The 16,826-nt window shown below is 52.0% G+C and overlaps 3 protein-coding genes across 20 annotated transcripts in view; 2 read left to right on the top strand and 1 right to left on the bottom strand.

The window, feature by feature from the left end:
* The window catches only part of LOC110190024 (uncharacterized), a 26,245-nt gene extending 12,757 nt beyond the window's left edge, over positions 1-13,488 (top strand). For 10 of the 18 annotated variants that reach the window (XM_086833646.1, XM_020960323.2, XM_086833642.1 and 7 more), the window contains 5 exons: positions 585-2,086; positions 7,215-9,186; positions 9,285-9,523; positions 9,596-9,838; positions 10,177-13,488. In XM_086833646.1, the coding sequence (XP_086689772.1) occupies positions 1,143-2,086; positions 7,215-9,186; positions 9,285-9,523; positions 9,596-9,838; positions 10,177-12,703 (5,925 nt within the window). In that variant the 5' untranslated portion in view covers positions 585-1,142 and the 3' untranslated portion in view covers positions 12,704-13,488. Of the gene's footprint in view, positions 1-584; positions 2,087-2,205; positions 7,011-7,214; positions 9,187-9,284; positions 9,524-9,595; positions 9,839-10,176 lie in introns of those variants that run through there. The other 8 variants (XM_086833644.1, XM_086833643.1, XM_086833645.1 and 5 more) reach the window with 6 other exon arrangements.
* Nelf-E (negative elongation factor E) lies at positions 13,361-15,324 on the bottom strand. Its single transcript, XM_020960330.2, has 4 exons — positions 15,113-15,324; positions 14,537-15,060; positions 14,182-14,348; positions 13,361-14,120 (listed from the first exon to the last, which is right to left on the bottom strand). Exons 1-4 carry the CDS (start codon positions 15,191-15,193, stop codon positions 14,044-14,046), a joined length of 849 nt encoding a protein of 282 aa, XP_020815989.1. The 5' UTR covers positions 15,194-15,324; the 3' UTR covers positions 13,361-14,043.
* RpL14 (ribosomal protein L14) lies at positions 15,201-16,809 on the top strand. The gene is made up of 5 exons (XM_020960739.2): positions 15,201-15,210; positions 15,361-15,455; positions 15,731-15,832; positions 16,058-16,252; positions 16,522-16,809. The coding sequence occupies exons 1-5, from the start codon at positions 15,201-15,203 to the stop codon at positions 16,720-16,722; spliced, it is 603 nt and encodes a 200-aa protein (XP_020816398.2). The 3' UTR covers positions 16,723-16,809.
* The last annotated feature ends 17 nt before the right edge of the window (positions 16,810-16,826 follow it).

The following is a 16,826-nucleotide window of genomic DNA, read 5'->3' on the forward strand; positions in this document are numbered from 1 at the left end:
GGGATCCATTTGAACCACTTGTAAATTATTTTCAGAAATTATGATTTCCTTTTTAGAAAACCCAGTATTTCTTTATGCAAATCATCACATGAAGAAATACCTATGTATACTTATTCATTTTTGAAAAACATTATAAGTAGGTAAATTAAACATTTATTGTTTCGACACCGTCTAAAATAATACAAGTGAATAATCGAATTCAAAACATAACAAAAGGGGAACATTTTTAATTGCAATTTGAATGGTTCAGTGCCAAAAATTATAAGAAGTAATGTATGATATACACGGACTAATAGAATATAGCTATATATGTGTCAGCTGAAACTTAGCATAAACAGAGGTATATCTTTTATTTTACTTAAAGATAAAATTAAAATAGTTTGTTATTTGAAATCTATAAGAACAGAGTTAAAAAGTAAGCTACCTTTTTAGGCATTTCTTGGTAATAGTAGCTTTAAATTATGAAGGATACTTTTCAACAACATTTCAGTGGATTAAGCGACATCCCTGAATATATTATTAGTTCCAGTCTCTAAAATTTCTCATGCATGCTTAACATTGTCCCATTTTCTTTGTGATCTCAGGGCGGCTATCCCTGGACACATCTATACAAGAGACCTTTGGGACCTGACGAGCAGCCAGAGATTGTGCTGCTGCTGCGCAAGTCTCAGGAGCTGCGTTTCAAATCCGAATCGCCCAAGTCCCTGAAGAAGGTGCGCTACGACGAGCAGGTGCTGGTCAAGGAGACCGAGCGGTACATCCAGGACTTGTCCGAGGACGAGGCGGTTGCCACCACCACAGACGACAGCAGTGACTCGTCGTCTGAATCAGAGACCGAGTCTGAACGTGACCAGCACAACGAGGACGCGCTAAGCGAGTGCATCTCCTGCGTGTCCGATTCTGTGTTAGCGGTTGGAGGACACGCCCGTCCCCGCAAGACAAATCGCCTGGCCCATATACGTGACCTGATCCGGCGCAGACGCAGCGGTCGCACCCACGAGGACGCCCAATCTCTGCCGGGCAACTCAGCCAATCCTAGCCGGCAGAGCAGCGTGCACGAGCTAGCACCGCCGCCGGGATCCCTTATCCCCAACACCGAAAAGCCTTTGAACACCAGCAAGCCTAAACAGGGATTCGATATCATGAAGAAGCTTAAGAGTCTGGCCGAGCGCCAGAAGAAGCGGCTGAACATCAAGCGGATCACGCTGAAGAAGGAGGACAAGATTGTGCTGGGCGAGCAGCAGAAAATCATGAGGCTGAAGGCCTCGCCCAAGTCTGATCGCGGTGAAATCCCGCACTTCATCGAAAAGCAGGACTCCGACGATGTCCTGGAACTGGTGGAGTACGATGAGTCTCCTTGTCGCAAGCGCACCAAGGAGGAGCTGCTGGAGGATCAGCCCAGTGGCAGTGGCAGCACTAGAGTGCCTGAGCCAGAGGAGATCATTGAGCTACCGGTGGCCAAGACTGAGACGGAGACACCTGCTGTGGAAATAACTGAACCCGCAGAGGAAAAGTTGGAGCAGGCAGAAGAACCAAAACCAGAACAAGAAGTCCAGGAAGATGCCGATGGTGAATCTCCTCCCAAGAAAACGCCCCGACTGCGTCGAGAGCATGTCTACGAGGAAATTGGCAGAGCCGGAACTCAGGAGCCTGTAGAGCAGCCCATCGTGGAACTGGATGCTCTTAAAAAATCGCTGACACGACAGGATAACCTAGCTCTTGACGAAATCGAGGCGGCCAAACCCATGCCCCTGGATCGAATGGGCAGCAGCGAGGAAGAGCAGGTGACCGCCGGCAAGCCAGGCGCCCTGCTGGCCCCGATTTCCTCCATCGACTCCACATCCTCCGATGAAGAACGTGCCCGCAAGGCGCAACTTTCACCGGTTGCCGAGGATAATGACGAACCGATGGAAATTAGTAGCGATTTGCGTCCAACGCTGAAGAAGGAACCCTCCCCAGCGCCCTCGGACAAGAAGGTCACCTTTTCCCACGTCGAGGACGAGGCGGAGCCGCATCGCGAGGACGTCGAGCTGCCCGAAGATGTCCTGGAGGCGGCCACTAACGCGGCCAAGTGGAAGAATGAGAGGTAAGTGAAGAGGAGTACATCTCCTGCCGTCTAAACCCAAGAAAAACACACTTTTCCCGGCTTGACACTAACACTCAGCACAACCCAATCCGGCTGCTGTTGCTCTAACCATCTTGCAGAGGCTCTAACCCACTTGACTTGCTCATGAAATTGTTACTAACCTTCTTGCCGGGAGCTGGAGGTGGAGGCAGGGGCAGGAAACAGCGCCGCCGGCGGCTCACCAAGCACCACCGTGCACCACAATACCGAGACTATCACTACACCGACACAGACACCTCCCCAAACTCCAACACCGACACCCGCACCCACAGCCTCAGCACCTGGCGCATCTGGGTGAGGCGATCGTCCTCCTGGACGCTTTGCTGCTGCTGCAGCTCAGGGTCCACTAAAAAGTATTGGTAGCGGGCTCAAGGCGCAGGTGGCCTGACATGATTTAGACCTAAGGTAAGACCTTACCAGGGTACAGTGAATTCAGCAGTGAGAGCTGCTTCGGTATGCGAAACAACATTTTCATGACATTTTCCAATCCCAAAATGTTGTATGTAAAGTGTTATTGTCTTCAAAAAATCAATTAAGTTTTAAAATCAACTATAGCTTACCTTTTTTAAGTCCAACTCTCTATTGCCAGCTTAATATATTAAATATTAATTTGTATTATATAGTACTTGGACGTTAAAAGATTTAAAATCTAGAGATGTAGACTGCCGAAAAATTAAAGTTTGTCTTATTCTTCATAGAAGAAAAAGTATTCAAAACGGACCAAAATAATGTTAACGAAGTTAAAAGTAAAATTTTCTTAAATGGATTATTTTTCTGTTTGTTTTCTAATTATTATCCATGGAATTATATATTAACTATAAAGTTTTATAACTTATATACATATGTGAAGACGTTTCCAATAACCGAAAAGCACTGTACTCACCATGCTGTACTCCTCTTGCCGACATGTTTGTGCTGTCCTTCTCACTCCTCCATTGAATGTTGGTGTTGGTTCAATAAATATGTAAATACATTGTATGTACACAAATATCCGCGGATTTCGGTGGATTTGCGGTGGGCGGGGAAACGAGGTTGCATGAGCGGGAATCGTTGTGACGCCATGATCATCTGAACGCTACTCCCAAAGGTCACGCCATATCTCCTGGCAAAGGACGGCTTCCGACGAACAGTAATTACATGGATAAAGCAGCGGCAAACGACGCGTGTCAGGCGAACATCAAACGGCAAACTGTAGAGTATATTTAGCGCGGTAAAGGTCGACGAATGACAACAAGATTTCCGGCAGGGCCCGCCTCGGAAGATCCCAAAAATAGAACGATAAAGTGCAGACCGAGAAATAATTGTTACTCCTCCTAGTTCTTCTTCTTCTATCCTCCTTCTTGCCCTCTCCCACCCTCCACAGACAACTCACCACGATCACAATTATGAGCAGGCTGGCAGCTTTGTCGCGCATAGTCACACTCACATACACAGGCAAACGCCCCTAATCCGTGTCGCGGGCGATTTGTGTGTTTGTGTTTTTGCTAATTTTAAAGAAAACATTTTCATCTTTCGAACAAGAAAATTCGGTTGAAAATTTGTGTCGCGCAAATGGCGAAAAGCTCTCTGTCCTCAGTCCTGGCCGAAAATCGCAACGATGTAGACGCGCTCGCGGTTACACATTCACAATTACACTTTACGGGACGACCAACATCTTCACCACAGCCAAGAGCGACAGGGATGACGATACAGTGTTTCCAAAGCGCGGTATCGATAAACGATTATTAATCACTAAGAAAAAAGAAACGAAATAACCGATTTTCGAGCCGTTGCAAAACCAAGAGCGAAATTCTTGGCCCCGTAAGAATTTCGAACGGGACAGAAAATAAATTCAATGTCTGCTCTGGTGGTGCTTTAAAAATAGCCACCGACGACGACCACACAGCAAAGGCGAACAAAGGCACCGCGGAGGAGATTTGCGAGCGGAGCAGGGGGATTACGGCCGGGGCCAAGTGAGCAAGTAATAGTTGCTGGCGACCATGTTGAACTCCCGTCGATCAGCCTCGGTGGGCGCTCTGCCCGCCGAGAAGCGTCACTTCGTGTCACGGGCAGAGAGTGCCAGCGGTGCCTCCATGGAGGTGCGCTGTGCCTGCCAGTTCTTCGAGTCCGAATCCCTGCTGCCGGAGCGTATAAATCCCGTAGACTCGCGCCCAGGCTCGAGGCTGAGTCAGCACGCCGAGGAGCAGTACCCAGGTGGACATCTCAATCTTCTACATGACGACCTGTCCGCGCACAGCTTTGAGGTGGTGAGTCATGCCGATGTAGCGCCCTCGGTGGACCTGAGCTTCATGGAGCGATACCCGGAGCTGGAACAAACGGCCCGCTCTCGGGGATTGGTGGTACGCAGCATCTCGGACGCCACAGAGCCGGACTTTCCTGGCCAGCATCATCAACAGCAGCAGCTAGGTGGTATTGGTGGAGGCTTTACGGCCGGGCGCAGGCGGCAGCTGTCCATGGGCGGACTGTCCTCGGGCAGCATGGGTCGCTTTCCCGACACCCTGTCCATGCGTAGTGGCACCTCGCTGCGCCGCATCTCGGCTGGTAACTCCAGGGCGGACTTGTACTGTGCCGACATCAACATACCGAATGCTTCGTCAGCGGCGGCGGGAGGACGTCGCTCGGCCAGCGCCAGTCGTCGCGCCTCCAATGCAGATCTGTTCCAGGCCAGCATCGTTCCGGGATCCCAGCAGCCGCCGCAGCTGAACTTGATTCCAGCCACGGCCTTGCCGGGAATGATGGAGCAGCCACCGCAGTTCCCGTCGCACCAGGCCTCGCCGGCTCCGTCGCAGCAGGACTTCCGTATCGCCAAGCCTCCGCTCTCGACGGACTACATGCGACCGAGCGAAGCCAACAAGGAGAACCAGTTCGCCGGAGACACGTTGCCCCAGAATCGACCCATTGACGTGTCCCGCTTTGGTGGCGACGCAGTGCGACCCTCTTTCCTTCTGGAGTCTGACTTGCAGCAGATTCAGAACCCCTATAAGCCTACAGTGACACCCATCGATCCTCTAGCGGAAACAGTGGCGGAGCTGGAGCAGATAGCCCAGGAGCATAGCATTGTTCGCATAAGGGACAACATACAATCGGAGACGCGACGTCCGCCCTCAATCGGTGGCGATCTGAGCGCTGCTCCACTGAAGGTGGATGAGCTGACCAAAATTGAGATCATCCACGATGTACCAGTGGTGGACATAGACCAACTGTTGCGCGAAGAGGAGGCGAAGGCGGCGGAGCACCGCAGCCGTAGTCCCAGGCCTACGCCCAGGAGACCCAAATCCCCACCCGTAATGGCTACCTTGCAACTGCCCTCGAGCAGAACGACCAGTCCCTCATCAGCGGAAACAGTACTTCCCCCAGCTGGTGGCCAGCAACTCCTCAAGCGCCAGCATACGCCGGAACGGCAACTCTCGCCGGACCGCGCCTCCAAGTGGACACCACAAATGGAATCCGCTCCCACTGCCGCTGTTTTCAACCTGCAGGATGCCTCTCCAGAAGTTATAAGCACGTACACCTCGCGATTCAAGTCCATGTTTGGTGCCAAAGAGCCAGGGCAACGATCTCGGTCTCCTAGTCCAGCTGTACAGCCAATCCCCAGGAGTCAGTACACGCCCGAAAGACAGCTCTCGCCAGAACGCCCCTCCAGGTGGACCCCACAGCAGCAGAATCTAGCCAACGCTCCACCTGCCACTGCTATCAATCTGCAGGAAGCCTCGGCAGAGGTAAAAGGTTCCTATACCTCGCGCTTTAAGTCGATGTTTGGCGCTAAAGACACCGCTATGCAGCGATCCCGATCTCCAAGTCCCGCTGTACAACCAATCCTGAGGAGTCAGTACACCCCCGAAAGACAGCTATCGCCGGAACGTGGCTCAAAGTGGACACCTCAGCAGGAGAACGTTGTTGTGGCCGCCAGCCCGCCGGAGGCTTTGCCAGAGGTCAAGAGTTCCTACACCTCGCGCTTTAAATCGATGTTTGGCGGTAAGGAGTCACGCGGCAAGTCACCATCACCCTCGTTGCAACGCTCCCGAACACCCAGTCCGAAGCTGGACAGACTGGAGAAGTCCCCTATGCTCTCGGTGTTCAACCAGGGCAAAGCCATGTCTATAGTGACCACCTCTACGGCGGCAATCAAAAGCAAGGAAGCGGAGCCCTTGGCCGTGCGTGTGACGGAGACATTCTCGCTCAAAGTGGACGAAATGGATCAGTACTGTGTGCGGCCACCAAAGCCACCGGCTCCTCCGCCAAATGCCCAGACTATGTACAGCAGTCGGGAGGACTTTGCCGCCTCAGAGAGAGCCTCGGACAGGGCCTCGGTGGACATCAGCGAGGCATTTGCACCCGTGGTGGTGTCCGCCGTGCCTCGAGGAGGCAGTTTTAGCCAGAGCGCCAGTATGAACATAAGCATGACCGGAAGCGGCGGCAGTTTTATGGCCGGCAACAGGAACCTCTACTCCAGCGAGATAGGTGCACCTGAATCGGGATATTCGCGTACGGATTCAGCTAGCAGGGATATTTCCATGGGTGGCAGCCGTCCGCTGATCTCCGTGCCCATACAGATATCGGGAAGCGGCAGTGGATTTGGGAGCGGGAGCGGAAGTAGGAGTAATGTGTACCGACCCCTTCACCAGCGTGCTCCCTCCGAACAGCGCGGCTTTGGGGTGCAGCGCAAGTCCTCGTTTAGGGAGCCGCGCACTCAGTCCCACGACAGAAGCTCCCGGCTAGGCCGATCCCAGGAGCAGCTGTTCGGGGCGGAACGCATGACAAAGACGGTTAGTTTCCATTTTGACGAACGCAAATCGCGCCTCGCGGAATTCGAGTCCAACTCGAACCCCCTGACCCCCAAGCAATTAGAACACAGAGATTTCCTCGAACGGACCTATTTCTCTCGGTAAGCCATCGCCACCCTCCTGTCCCCGATCCCCCCGAGAACCCGACCTCGACACGCAAGCAGCAGGCCGACCTCCACGCTGGGTGACGGCTCCTTATAGCTACCGCTTCTACACCACCACAACCACACGATCCATGTTGCAAATCTCTGTCCACAACCCATTTATATCTATATCATTTACCATTTTCTCGTTTTCTTTCGCAGTGATCATGAATACGAGCCCGTGGGCGGATCCTCGCCAGCGCCCAGCCCCCAGGACGAGCTGCAGCTGCCCATGGAGATCGATACAGCGCTCAGCTCGGCCGGCACCACGCCACGCACCGAATCCCGCACCGATTACGAAATTCACACCAGCCAGGTCGACTCTAGCGCCCTGGAAGAACTGCCCTTGCAGCCCGAGAACCGTCGCAAGGGCTTCATGGCCTCGGCCCAGGACCGGACCAAGAAGATGCAGGACGGCCTTCGTCAGCAGGCGGGTAAGCTCCGCACCAGGCTTCAGACCAAGCCAAAACCCAAGCCCGTTTCGGGAAGCCCCAAAGCGAAGGCCAAGGAGAGGAGGCGCTTCAAGGCACCCGAGTTCTCCAAGATCAAAATGCCGGAGATCAAGCGACCGGATATGTCAAAGCTGAGGGATCTGAAGCGACCGGAATTCACGAAGTTCAACAAGCCGGACATGTCCAAGTTCAAGCTGCCGGAAAAGTTATCCACGCTGAAGCTGCGGCGAAGCAAGAGCTTTAAGGAGAACGAGGGTGAGCTACCGTCAGAGGACACCCAGGAGAACACCGGAACCTCTGCATCCCCCACCCAAGCCCAACCGGCGCCCAAGAAGAAGTTTGAGTTCAACTTTGGTACCTATCCAAGGGCTTTCCGCAAGAAGAAGCCTGAGGAGCCGGCTCCCGTGGCCATGGAATCTTCCCTGGGCACAGAAGGGCTCAGTTTGAGTGTAATTCCCAGCACAGAGACGCAACCATCGCAAACGTCCACTAGCTCACCTCAAGGTGATCGTGGACCAGGCCCTGTGCGCTCCCGCTGGGCGGACAAGTTCTCTGATGTGAGCTACAATGACAGCGAAGGATCCAGATACCGGCGCTATGGCAGTGAGTTAGAGAGCTTCGACCGGGAATCCTCGCTGGAGCGCCGCATGAAGGAGGACCTCGAGGGCACCGAAGACACGGCAAGTGAGGCACAGCCGCAGCCGGAGATGGGCATCCTGGGCGCTGTGGCTGACAGCAAGCAATTTGCTGAATTCGACGAAGAGAACCGTGCCATCCACGAGATCTCCAGCAAGCGATCCCGAGAGTTTAAGCGCCGTCCCATGGTGCATCAGGACTCGGATCTGCGCTCCGAGGATAGCAGAGATGCCGAGGGCTGGACTGAGAAGGATATACAGAAGAACAAACTGCTCCGCAAGGCCGAACTAGAGGCTGAGGCTGGTTTCTACAAGTTCCACGATCTGCAGGACGCACAATCTACGGCCAGCTCCGGAAAGAAGGTGGTCATGGAACCCATCGACGATGACGAGTTCTTCCTGCGCAAGCGCGGCATCTCTGAGGACAACATCCAGCTGCGCCAGTACATCAGCGAGGCCATTCGCGAGGGCTACGACATGCCCAATGCCTTGAAGCATGTTGGCTACTCCGCAGAGCAGGTCCCGGCGGAGTTCGCGGACTACGATGTGCCACCGGCAAAGCCACGTCGCCTGCACCGCAACTACCAGCCGGAATTCGACTCACAGGAGTTCCAACGCAGTGATTATGGCGACGACCTCTCCATGTCGCAAAACGGCAGCGAGTTTACGCCAAAACGACCACTTCGCAAGGCCCGCAGCCGCAGCAAATACTCCATCGAGGGCAGCCAGGACATACCCATGGCGGATGGCGGCAGCAGCATTCAGTACTTCGACGACGATGAGGAGTACCTTCGACCACCAGTGAGGGATCAGCCAGCCACCACGGAGTCAGAGCAAGCGCTCAATAATCTCAATATTGGCGGCAGGGCTGCGGCAATGATTCAAGAGGAGTTAGAGAAGGAGCGACAGAAGACCCGCCCGCAGGCACCGAGGCGCCAGAAGAAACGCACAAGGGACGACGCATCCGTGGAAAAGGACGCGGACTCGTTCATCAACGGCTTTGGTGGTAGATCAGTATCGAACACCTTTTTGCAGCCACACGAAGATGTGAGTAGACATTGTGCTTATCTTTAAGATTCACAGGTATTGAAAACAAGACTAAAACAAGCTTCGATTAATCTTTTCCTCCACGTTCCTTCTTTTAGGTAATTGTTTATCGCACTGAGCACGAATATCGTCATATACCGCTAGCCACGCCGGACAGATTTACGGATGGAGCATCGGCACGCACGCAGCGGTCAGAGGACGACCGCACATCGCGCGGCGCTGACTCCCTGATCCTGGACGTGCACACGAAGACGAGGCCCGAGCTGGATGACAACGAGGAGGCGCCGAGGACCAAGAGCGACGAGAAGTTCGTCATCGACATGCTGGAGAGTGATGGGTGAGTAGAAAAGGCTCATACCTCAATCTTAAAGAATAGTTCGCTAGGAGTTGCTTTCTTGCCCGCTTTCAGCTATGCGGTGGTACGCAAGGAGTCGTTGCCCAAACCCACGCCACCTGCACGCCGGAAGAAGTTCACCCGGTCGCCAGGCGAAAGATTTGCCACGCTGCCCAGCATTCGCGGCTCTCGGGGATCCCCGCCGCCAGCTCGTCCACCGCCGCCGCAACAGTACGTGCCCACGGAGGACTCGCCACTGGTGCCGCGGCGCAGATCCGCGGCCAGTCTGGACGAGATCCCCCAGATGATCAAGTCGAAGTAAGAGCGATAAAGAGAGAGAGAGGCATTTTTGCCTCTGGAGCTTTGATTGATGATGATTTGTTTTCGTTGACTTGTTGCGAATGCATTATTTTCGTTAAGTTTTTATTTTATTTTCGTTTGCTGTTAAGTTTTAGGCTAAGCAGCCGAGTGACCTAGACTAGGCTAAGGCTACTAATCCGATCCACCCGAGACACGCACTCCACACAATAAAGCAGACCATAAACCCACCACACAGACACAGCATCTTCTTGCCTTTGGCTTTTGCTCAGTTTTGAAACCCCAATTCCCAAGCCCATGATGTTATCTAATGATGCACCTCAAACCCTTTTCCCTAGCTACGAGTCCCAGAAGCAGCAGCAGCTGAAGGTGCAGCCACCGGAGGAGGAGGATGACTACGAGGAGCCAGGTGCCTTGGGGCGACCAGAGTCACCGCGCTCCAATCTGCAGTCGGGCGAGATCATCAACAAGATGAAGTTCCGCCCATTGCCGCCGCCGCCGCGTCCTCCACGCGAGAAGCGCTCCGCAAGAGGTGGCAGTCAGACCCTGGATAGCTACGACGAAAGCGAACACGTGGCCAGCTCCAGTCAGGCCGATAGCTACGACCAGGGTGAGTTCGAGGTGGAGGTATCCACGCAAACCGACCCGTTGCCCGATGACTTTGTCTGCGAAGAGTTCGAGATCACCGAAGACATGAAGATCATCGAACCGCGTCGCTCCAATGGTTCGGGCAACAAGACCCTGGAGGATCTACTGCGCAGCGTGGAGGCAGCCCAGGAACAGGACGAAGTTGACGGTGTCCGAGTGTTGACCGAGGACGAGCAGCTTGCAAAGGGTCTGCAGAGATTCCGGGATGCCAACCAGCGCAGCATGTCGGAGCGTTCTCGTGCGTCTTCCCAAGCGGATCGCTCCAAGTCGCTGAGTCGTCCGCAGACGCCTTCGTCGGCTGTGGTAATCGAGCGGCGTGTGCCCACGCCCAGTCTGTCGGCTGGAGAAGATGATGCCGCTGTGCAGGCCTCGCTAATTGTGCGGCCCATTAGTGCCGCCGATTTGGAGGACGACGACCTGCGGCGTGAGGAGGAGGAGCTACGACGCGAAGGCTTACTTTCGGATAGCTCTGTGCAGAGCAAGTCCGACGTGGAGGAAGAGGAGCACGGCGGTGATGTGGTGCTGAGCGACTATGCGGCCAGTTCCGCGGACTTGGATGCGGCGGTGGAGCAGCTACAGCAGGCTCAGCTGGAAAGCGACTACGAAAGCCGGCTGGAGGACGACGAAGTGGAACGCACGCTGAGAGACAGTGAGTACGAGGACGAAAAGTATTCGGAGCAGGAAGAGGAGGAAGAAATAGCCCAGCTGGAAAAGGAGCTCACAGAGCAGGAACTGGAGGAAGCCCTCGAGAAGGAACTACAAGAAGCCATGGAGAAGGAGCTCTCCGATTACCGGCAGAAGGAGAAGGAGCAGGAACAGGCTTTCTCCGAAGAGGAGCCTGCCGCCTCCGAGATCGATTATCAGCAATCCGAAGAGGAGAAGGCTGCCTCCGAGCTCGACTATCGTCAGTCCGAGGATGAGCATCCGCTGTCAGCGGAAGAACACACCCTATCCGAAGAGGAGCGCACAGTCCTTTCCGACACCGAACAACCTCTGTCCGAGCCCGAGATCCCAGCCGTCGAGGAGACCATTCAGAAGTCCACCGCCAGCGAACCCACCGAGGCCGAAGTAGAGCTTAAATTTGTAGCCACTTTGCCCACCGAACCCGCTTACGGTCATGAGGAAAAGGAGGAGCAAGAGCCCGAGGTGGTACCATTGCCACCACCGCGACGCAGGTCTACTACCGCCCTGGAACCCACCGCAGCAGCCAGTCTAACAATTGCCGAGCACTCTAGCCGCGAACTCACGCCCGTTCAGTCGGTGCAATCCGCGCCAGAGCCGCAACTGCCGAGTCGCCTGGTGGATTTGGAGGTGGAACGATTGCGAGTCCATGCTTTGCAAGCTGGCCAAATCCAAGTGTCGCAGCTTCACGGAGGCCAGATCAAGGCCGACGATCTGCAGTGCAAGTCCGGACAGTTGGTGGTCCAGAATATCGAGCTGCCGCCTGGATTTATCGATGACATTGTGGAACGGGTTCAGCGGGAGCAGCGTTCTTCGCTTCTGACCAGCGAGACGCAGACCAGCCGGCAGCCCAGCAGCGAGCCGGCCACGTCCGAAAAGGAGCAGCCCATCAAGCCGCCACGCCACAGCAAGACCACCGAACAAGCGCCGCCGAATGCCAATCTCGACGAGCAGACTCAGACAGAGGCAGGTCTGCTGCCACTGCCACCGCCGCCAACGGCATACCCAAGCGTAGAGTATCTGCAGTCTCTGGCTCCGTTGGCCTTCTACAATCTTCAGCGCAGCGCCGAGGCGGAGCAGGCCGAAGCCACGTCCGCTGCTGATCGCAAGGCGCCGCACAAATGCCGACGACGCCACATCGCCCAAGAGCATCTCGAGGAGGAGTCTGGCTCGGAGCTGGAGGAGCAGCTAGTGGAGCGACCGCGCTCCCGGTCGAGGCGCTCGCGCACCAGGAGTGCCACCCAGCCACCGGATGACGAGTATGACGAGGATCAGCCCAAGACGGTGGTTCAGGCGGGCAGGCAATTCATCTCGGCCTGCAGCTTGGAACTGGTGAACATCATCAACCAACTGACGCACTACGTGCGCGGCGAGGCGGTGGAGCCACAGCAGGCGCCACGCAACGTGTCCGCACTGATGGTGCTCTTCATACTGATCACTTTCGGTGTGCTGATTTTCCTGCTAACCGGGCGACAGGTGCACACGCATCACTGGGACTACTTCAATCCACCCGGGAACGAGGGCAGGCAGACGTGAGGGGCTGTGGGGAGTCACCTCCTGCTGCTGGTTTACACAATTCTTTTGGGGCGGTTTTGCATTTTGGAGCATCGAATCTGGCCAAGAGATCAGGGATCTTGGTGGGAGAAGAAACGAATTTAACGCGGCCAAGTGGTCCGCTCGAAACTTGAAGGCCTTAATGATACTAACGAGAAATTACTTTAGGAAAGGTGGAAAGGTGCGCCGATGGAGGCGGAGGGCGCTGGGCGAGGGGCGTGCCACGTCCTTGCTACTAGTCACATAACACAACATAATCGAAACCGGAATCCCAGTTTACTGATCCATCATCATCAGACACAACATACCGACATCTAACTTGTACTAACCAAAAATATAGAGGAACATTTTTCAACATTGTTAAGCATCGAAATAGAGATGAGATCCTTAGCGACAGAAGGATAGAATGGAGGAGCAACGACCATGTATTACCTACATATGTACTTAGACGTCTTAGTTTGACTCGGGTCTTTTTCACTCAACCAGGAAGGAGCTGGGACAACTAACTCTAATAAAAACTTACTTTTGTTTGCTCATTTTTTACTACCGGCTAAGCGTGGCGAGAGATTCTATTTGTTGAACGAAAATGTTGTTTAATTTAGACCAAAAACGTAGGAATTAATATACAAACATACACTCTTTTCTCATTGAATTCATTTGAAAACGTTATATAATTTGAAATGCGAGTACTTAGCCAGAAAGGGAACATATATACATAAATATATAGAAGCGTATTTTCAATAAAGCAAAAAAATATAAAATATAAATAACTGTGTTTTTCTTTATAGATAGGGAGGGGAGAAGTTAAAAACTAGTTTTGAATAAGTTGGGGAACTACAGTCGGGTGTCCTGGACTGTAAAATAACCGATACCCAAAGTTCTGGGCGTTGAATTAAAAGGGGAAGGCAACTTTCCAAGAATCTATTTATAATGCATTCGATTGAAAAAAAAGATAATATAAATTTGTTGATATTTTTCTAAAGCTTGCCGATATTTCATTTGTGGCTACTCATAATTGTACTCTTATGTGGCTAAAAATATTATTTGCCATTTATCTCTAAAAAAGTATATATTCTTTAACAAATTAGAATGGGATTTGGTTAGTTTAGATCCTGTTTATATTGGTTTAAAAAAACATTTAATATTTGTTAAGACTTTGTGGGCCGTAGAATTCACACAGACAGACGGACATGTCAAAAATTATCTCGCGTTGTTATGCTATGGTCGGAAAAGCGTTATTTATGCCTTTTCCAAACACTCTTCGATTAGAAGCATATAACACCCTGTAACCTATGAGTTCCGGTTAGCAAAATATTGCTGCTTTAAAGCAAAAAGTCCTCGTTGTACAGAACCATCTCCCGATGGTCCTTGTGACTACCCTTCTGCGATTTGCTGGCAGCTAAAAAGGTAATAAGAAATACTATAAAACAAGGTACCTGGAAATACTTTCAAGTACTTACCAATTGAAGACCAGACTGCGGATGAAGAGGCATCGTTAATAGGCTCTATTTGGGGTTGACGTCTAGCCAGTTGCACTTGCAAGTTGATGCCGTTCACATTCTTTCCATGCATTTCCGCAATAGCCCGATCCGCTGACTCTGGCTTGGCGAAGGAAACAAAGCCGCGACTGCAAGAAATTTGAATTTTATGAGATCCTAGAAACCATCTTCTTCTTCATCATACTTGTTAATCTTCTTATATTTGTGATTTAAATGCTGAAAACTTGAAGTACTTTTAACTGAACCACAAGTTGAGTATCTTTTTAGCAATTTCTTTTTCGTATCATTGAATAAAGGGAAAAGTATATATTGTTACCTCTTTTCGATTTCCATGGACACATTCACTATTGTGCCATAGTCGTTGAATGTTTTCTTTAGGAAATCCTCGGTGACCTTGTTACCAGACACAAAGATAGTGTTGCCGGCCCGCGGCTTCTCTGGCGGTGGAGTGGTATCCATCGGCACCTTCTCAGGCATTCCGCGCTCCTCACGATCCCGCTCGGTGGCAAAGTGCTGGTACAGATTTGGAGTGGGCCTGCGCGGCTCTTCCTTGATGATCTCACTGATAATGGTCTCCTGGGCGACGTCATTCTGCGTGGAGGAGAAGGGCTGGTAGGAGCTGGTCTCCGAGGTGGAGCGTTTAGCGCGCTCCTGACCCTTTGGTCGCTTGAACGAGGTCTGATCCTGCTTTGTTTGCTGCTTCTGAATGGCGGGAATGGCGCCGCTCTTGATCAGCTTGCGGGCCACCTCACGTGCATCACGAGCATCAGTGGGTCGCTTCAGGGTCATGGAGCTCTCCGGCTCTGGTTTAGGTGCCTTATGTGCCTGCAGAGCCTTTTTCTGTAGGATAAAGTTGCATTGAAGCCGGGGTATTTGCGCTGCAGCGTCTTACCTTCTTCTTGAGCTTCTGATATTTGGCTTGCAGCATTTGCTCCTCTTCTGTTAGATTGCTGGGAAAGTGTATGTAAACCATTTTAGCTATGTTTAAGGGTTTTGTTGGCTATATTTCCTTAATCTGTCAATATTTTGTTTATTTTTCGTCGCGTTTTCCGCTAGTGTGACTGTGCTCTGCTAAGGTAAGAATCCCGGAGTATTAAATGCACTGCTGCCACTCTAAGTAGTGCTGTTAAACGGCCACAGAAAATGCAACCCTGTGTTTACCAACACTAACGCCATGTTGCGGCAGAGCTGTCAAAAATGCTCTTTCCTTCTCTTTCTTTCCGGTTAGCGTCATGGTAAGATTCAACAAAGTTTTCTGCGAATCAGTTGAAAATGTGAAAATTAAGCGGTATAAGCCGCCCGAGATGAATTAAATGATATCGTAAAATGAACGGGTCAGTGCGTTGAACGTGTGCGAATATAAACCAGCGCAGAAGCCGATAAATTGCCTGAGAATACTGCGTTCGAAATATTTCACGTGGTGGACCCCAACACAAGCAACGCGCTGGCCATGCAGCACCCGAAATTTGGTTATTTTTGAGACGAATTTCATGAATTTCTCTGCTTGCAGCCTTTCGAGAGATTCGTACAAACTGGTCGCATTGCCAAGGCCTCGGCCGGTCCCCTGAAGGGTCGCCTGGTGGCCATTGTCGACGTCATTGACCAAAACAGAGTAAGTGCTTCGTTTCACCAGGAAATCCCGTGGGGAGCGACAACCAAATGCCTAATTGCGGTGCACTTGCACATGATGATAATTTGTCTTCTTGATAGGAAGTGCCAACTGACACATAAATGAAGCTAGTTTAACCCACTGAAAGCAAGAAAGCAATCATGGCATTTGTTGCGCCTTCCGGGAACGCCGTCGTAGTTTTGAAATTAACCCTTTCTCCTCTTTCAGGTTCTGGTCGATGGTCCTCTGACCGGCGTGCCCCGTCAGGAATACAGATTGAACAATCTGCACCTGACCAAGTACCGCATCAAGTTCCCCTACACCGCGCCCACGCGCATCGTGCGCAAGGCCTGGACGGAGAGCGACCTGAAGGCTCAGTGGAAGGTCAGCCCCTGGTCCGTCAAGGCACAGAACATCTGCAAGGTATGTAAAAGGAGTCTGAAGGAGTTACTTTGGTAGGGAAAATCACGGAACAGAAGGAAATATAATATTTACTGGATATTGTATTTTCTTCTCTGTTTAAATGTTTACCCTCCGTTTTTTGCACATGATGATAGTTGAAAGTTCTTGATAGGAATTGCCGGCTGACACATAAATGAAGCTACTTTTATTTTATCTGATCAAACCCCTAGTTTAGCTTAGTGTGCACTTTCTGTAAGAAACCAGAGAATTAACCTTCAATTTACTTGCAGCGCTCCTCGTTGAACGACTTCGACCGCTTCAAGCTGCGTTATGCCAAGCGTCAGCGCAACAAGCTGCTGACCATCGCTTTCAACACACTGAAGAAGCGCACCAAGGCTGATGGCACTCCCCGCGTCCTGAAGAAGGATCGTCGCGAGCGTCTGCGTGCCGAGAAGGCCAAGGGTGGCAAGAAGGCCGCGGCCAAGAAGTAAAAAAAACATTTAACGAAAGTAACTGCTTGATGAACATCCACCACCATGGAGAAAATAAAAGAAAGTGTTATTTTTAGGAAAAACACACGAGCACCTCCCGTTTT

The sequence above is a fragment of the Drosophila serrata genome, unplaced genomic scaffold (assembly GCF_035046125.1).
Source record: "Drosophila serrata isolate PLE 108 unplaced genomic scaffold, ASM3504612v1 contig_272, whole genome shotgun sequence".
NCBI classification, from domain to species: Eukaryota; Metazoa; Arthropoda; class Insecta; order Diptera; family Drosophilidae; genus Drosophila; species Drosophila serrata.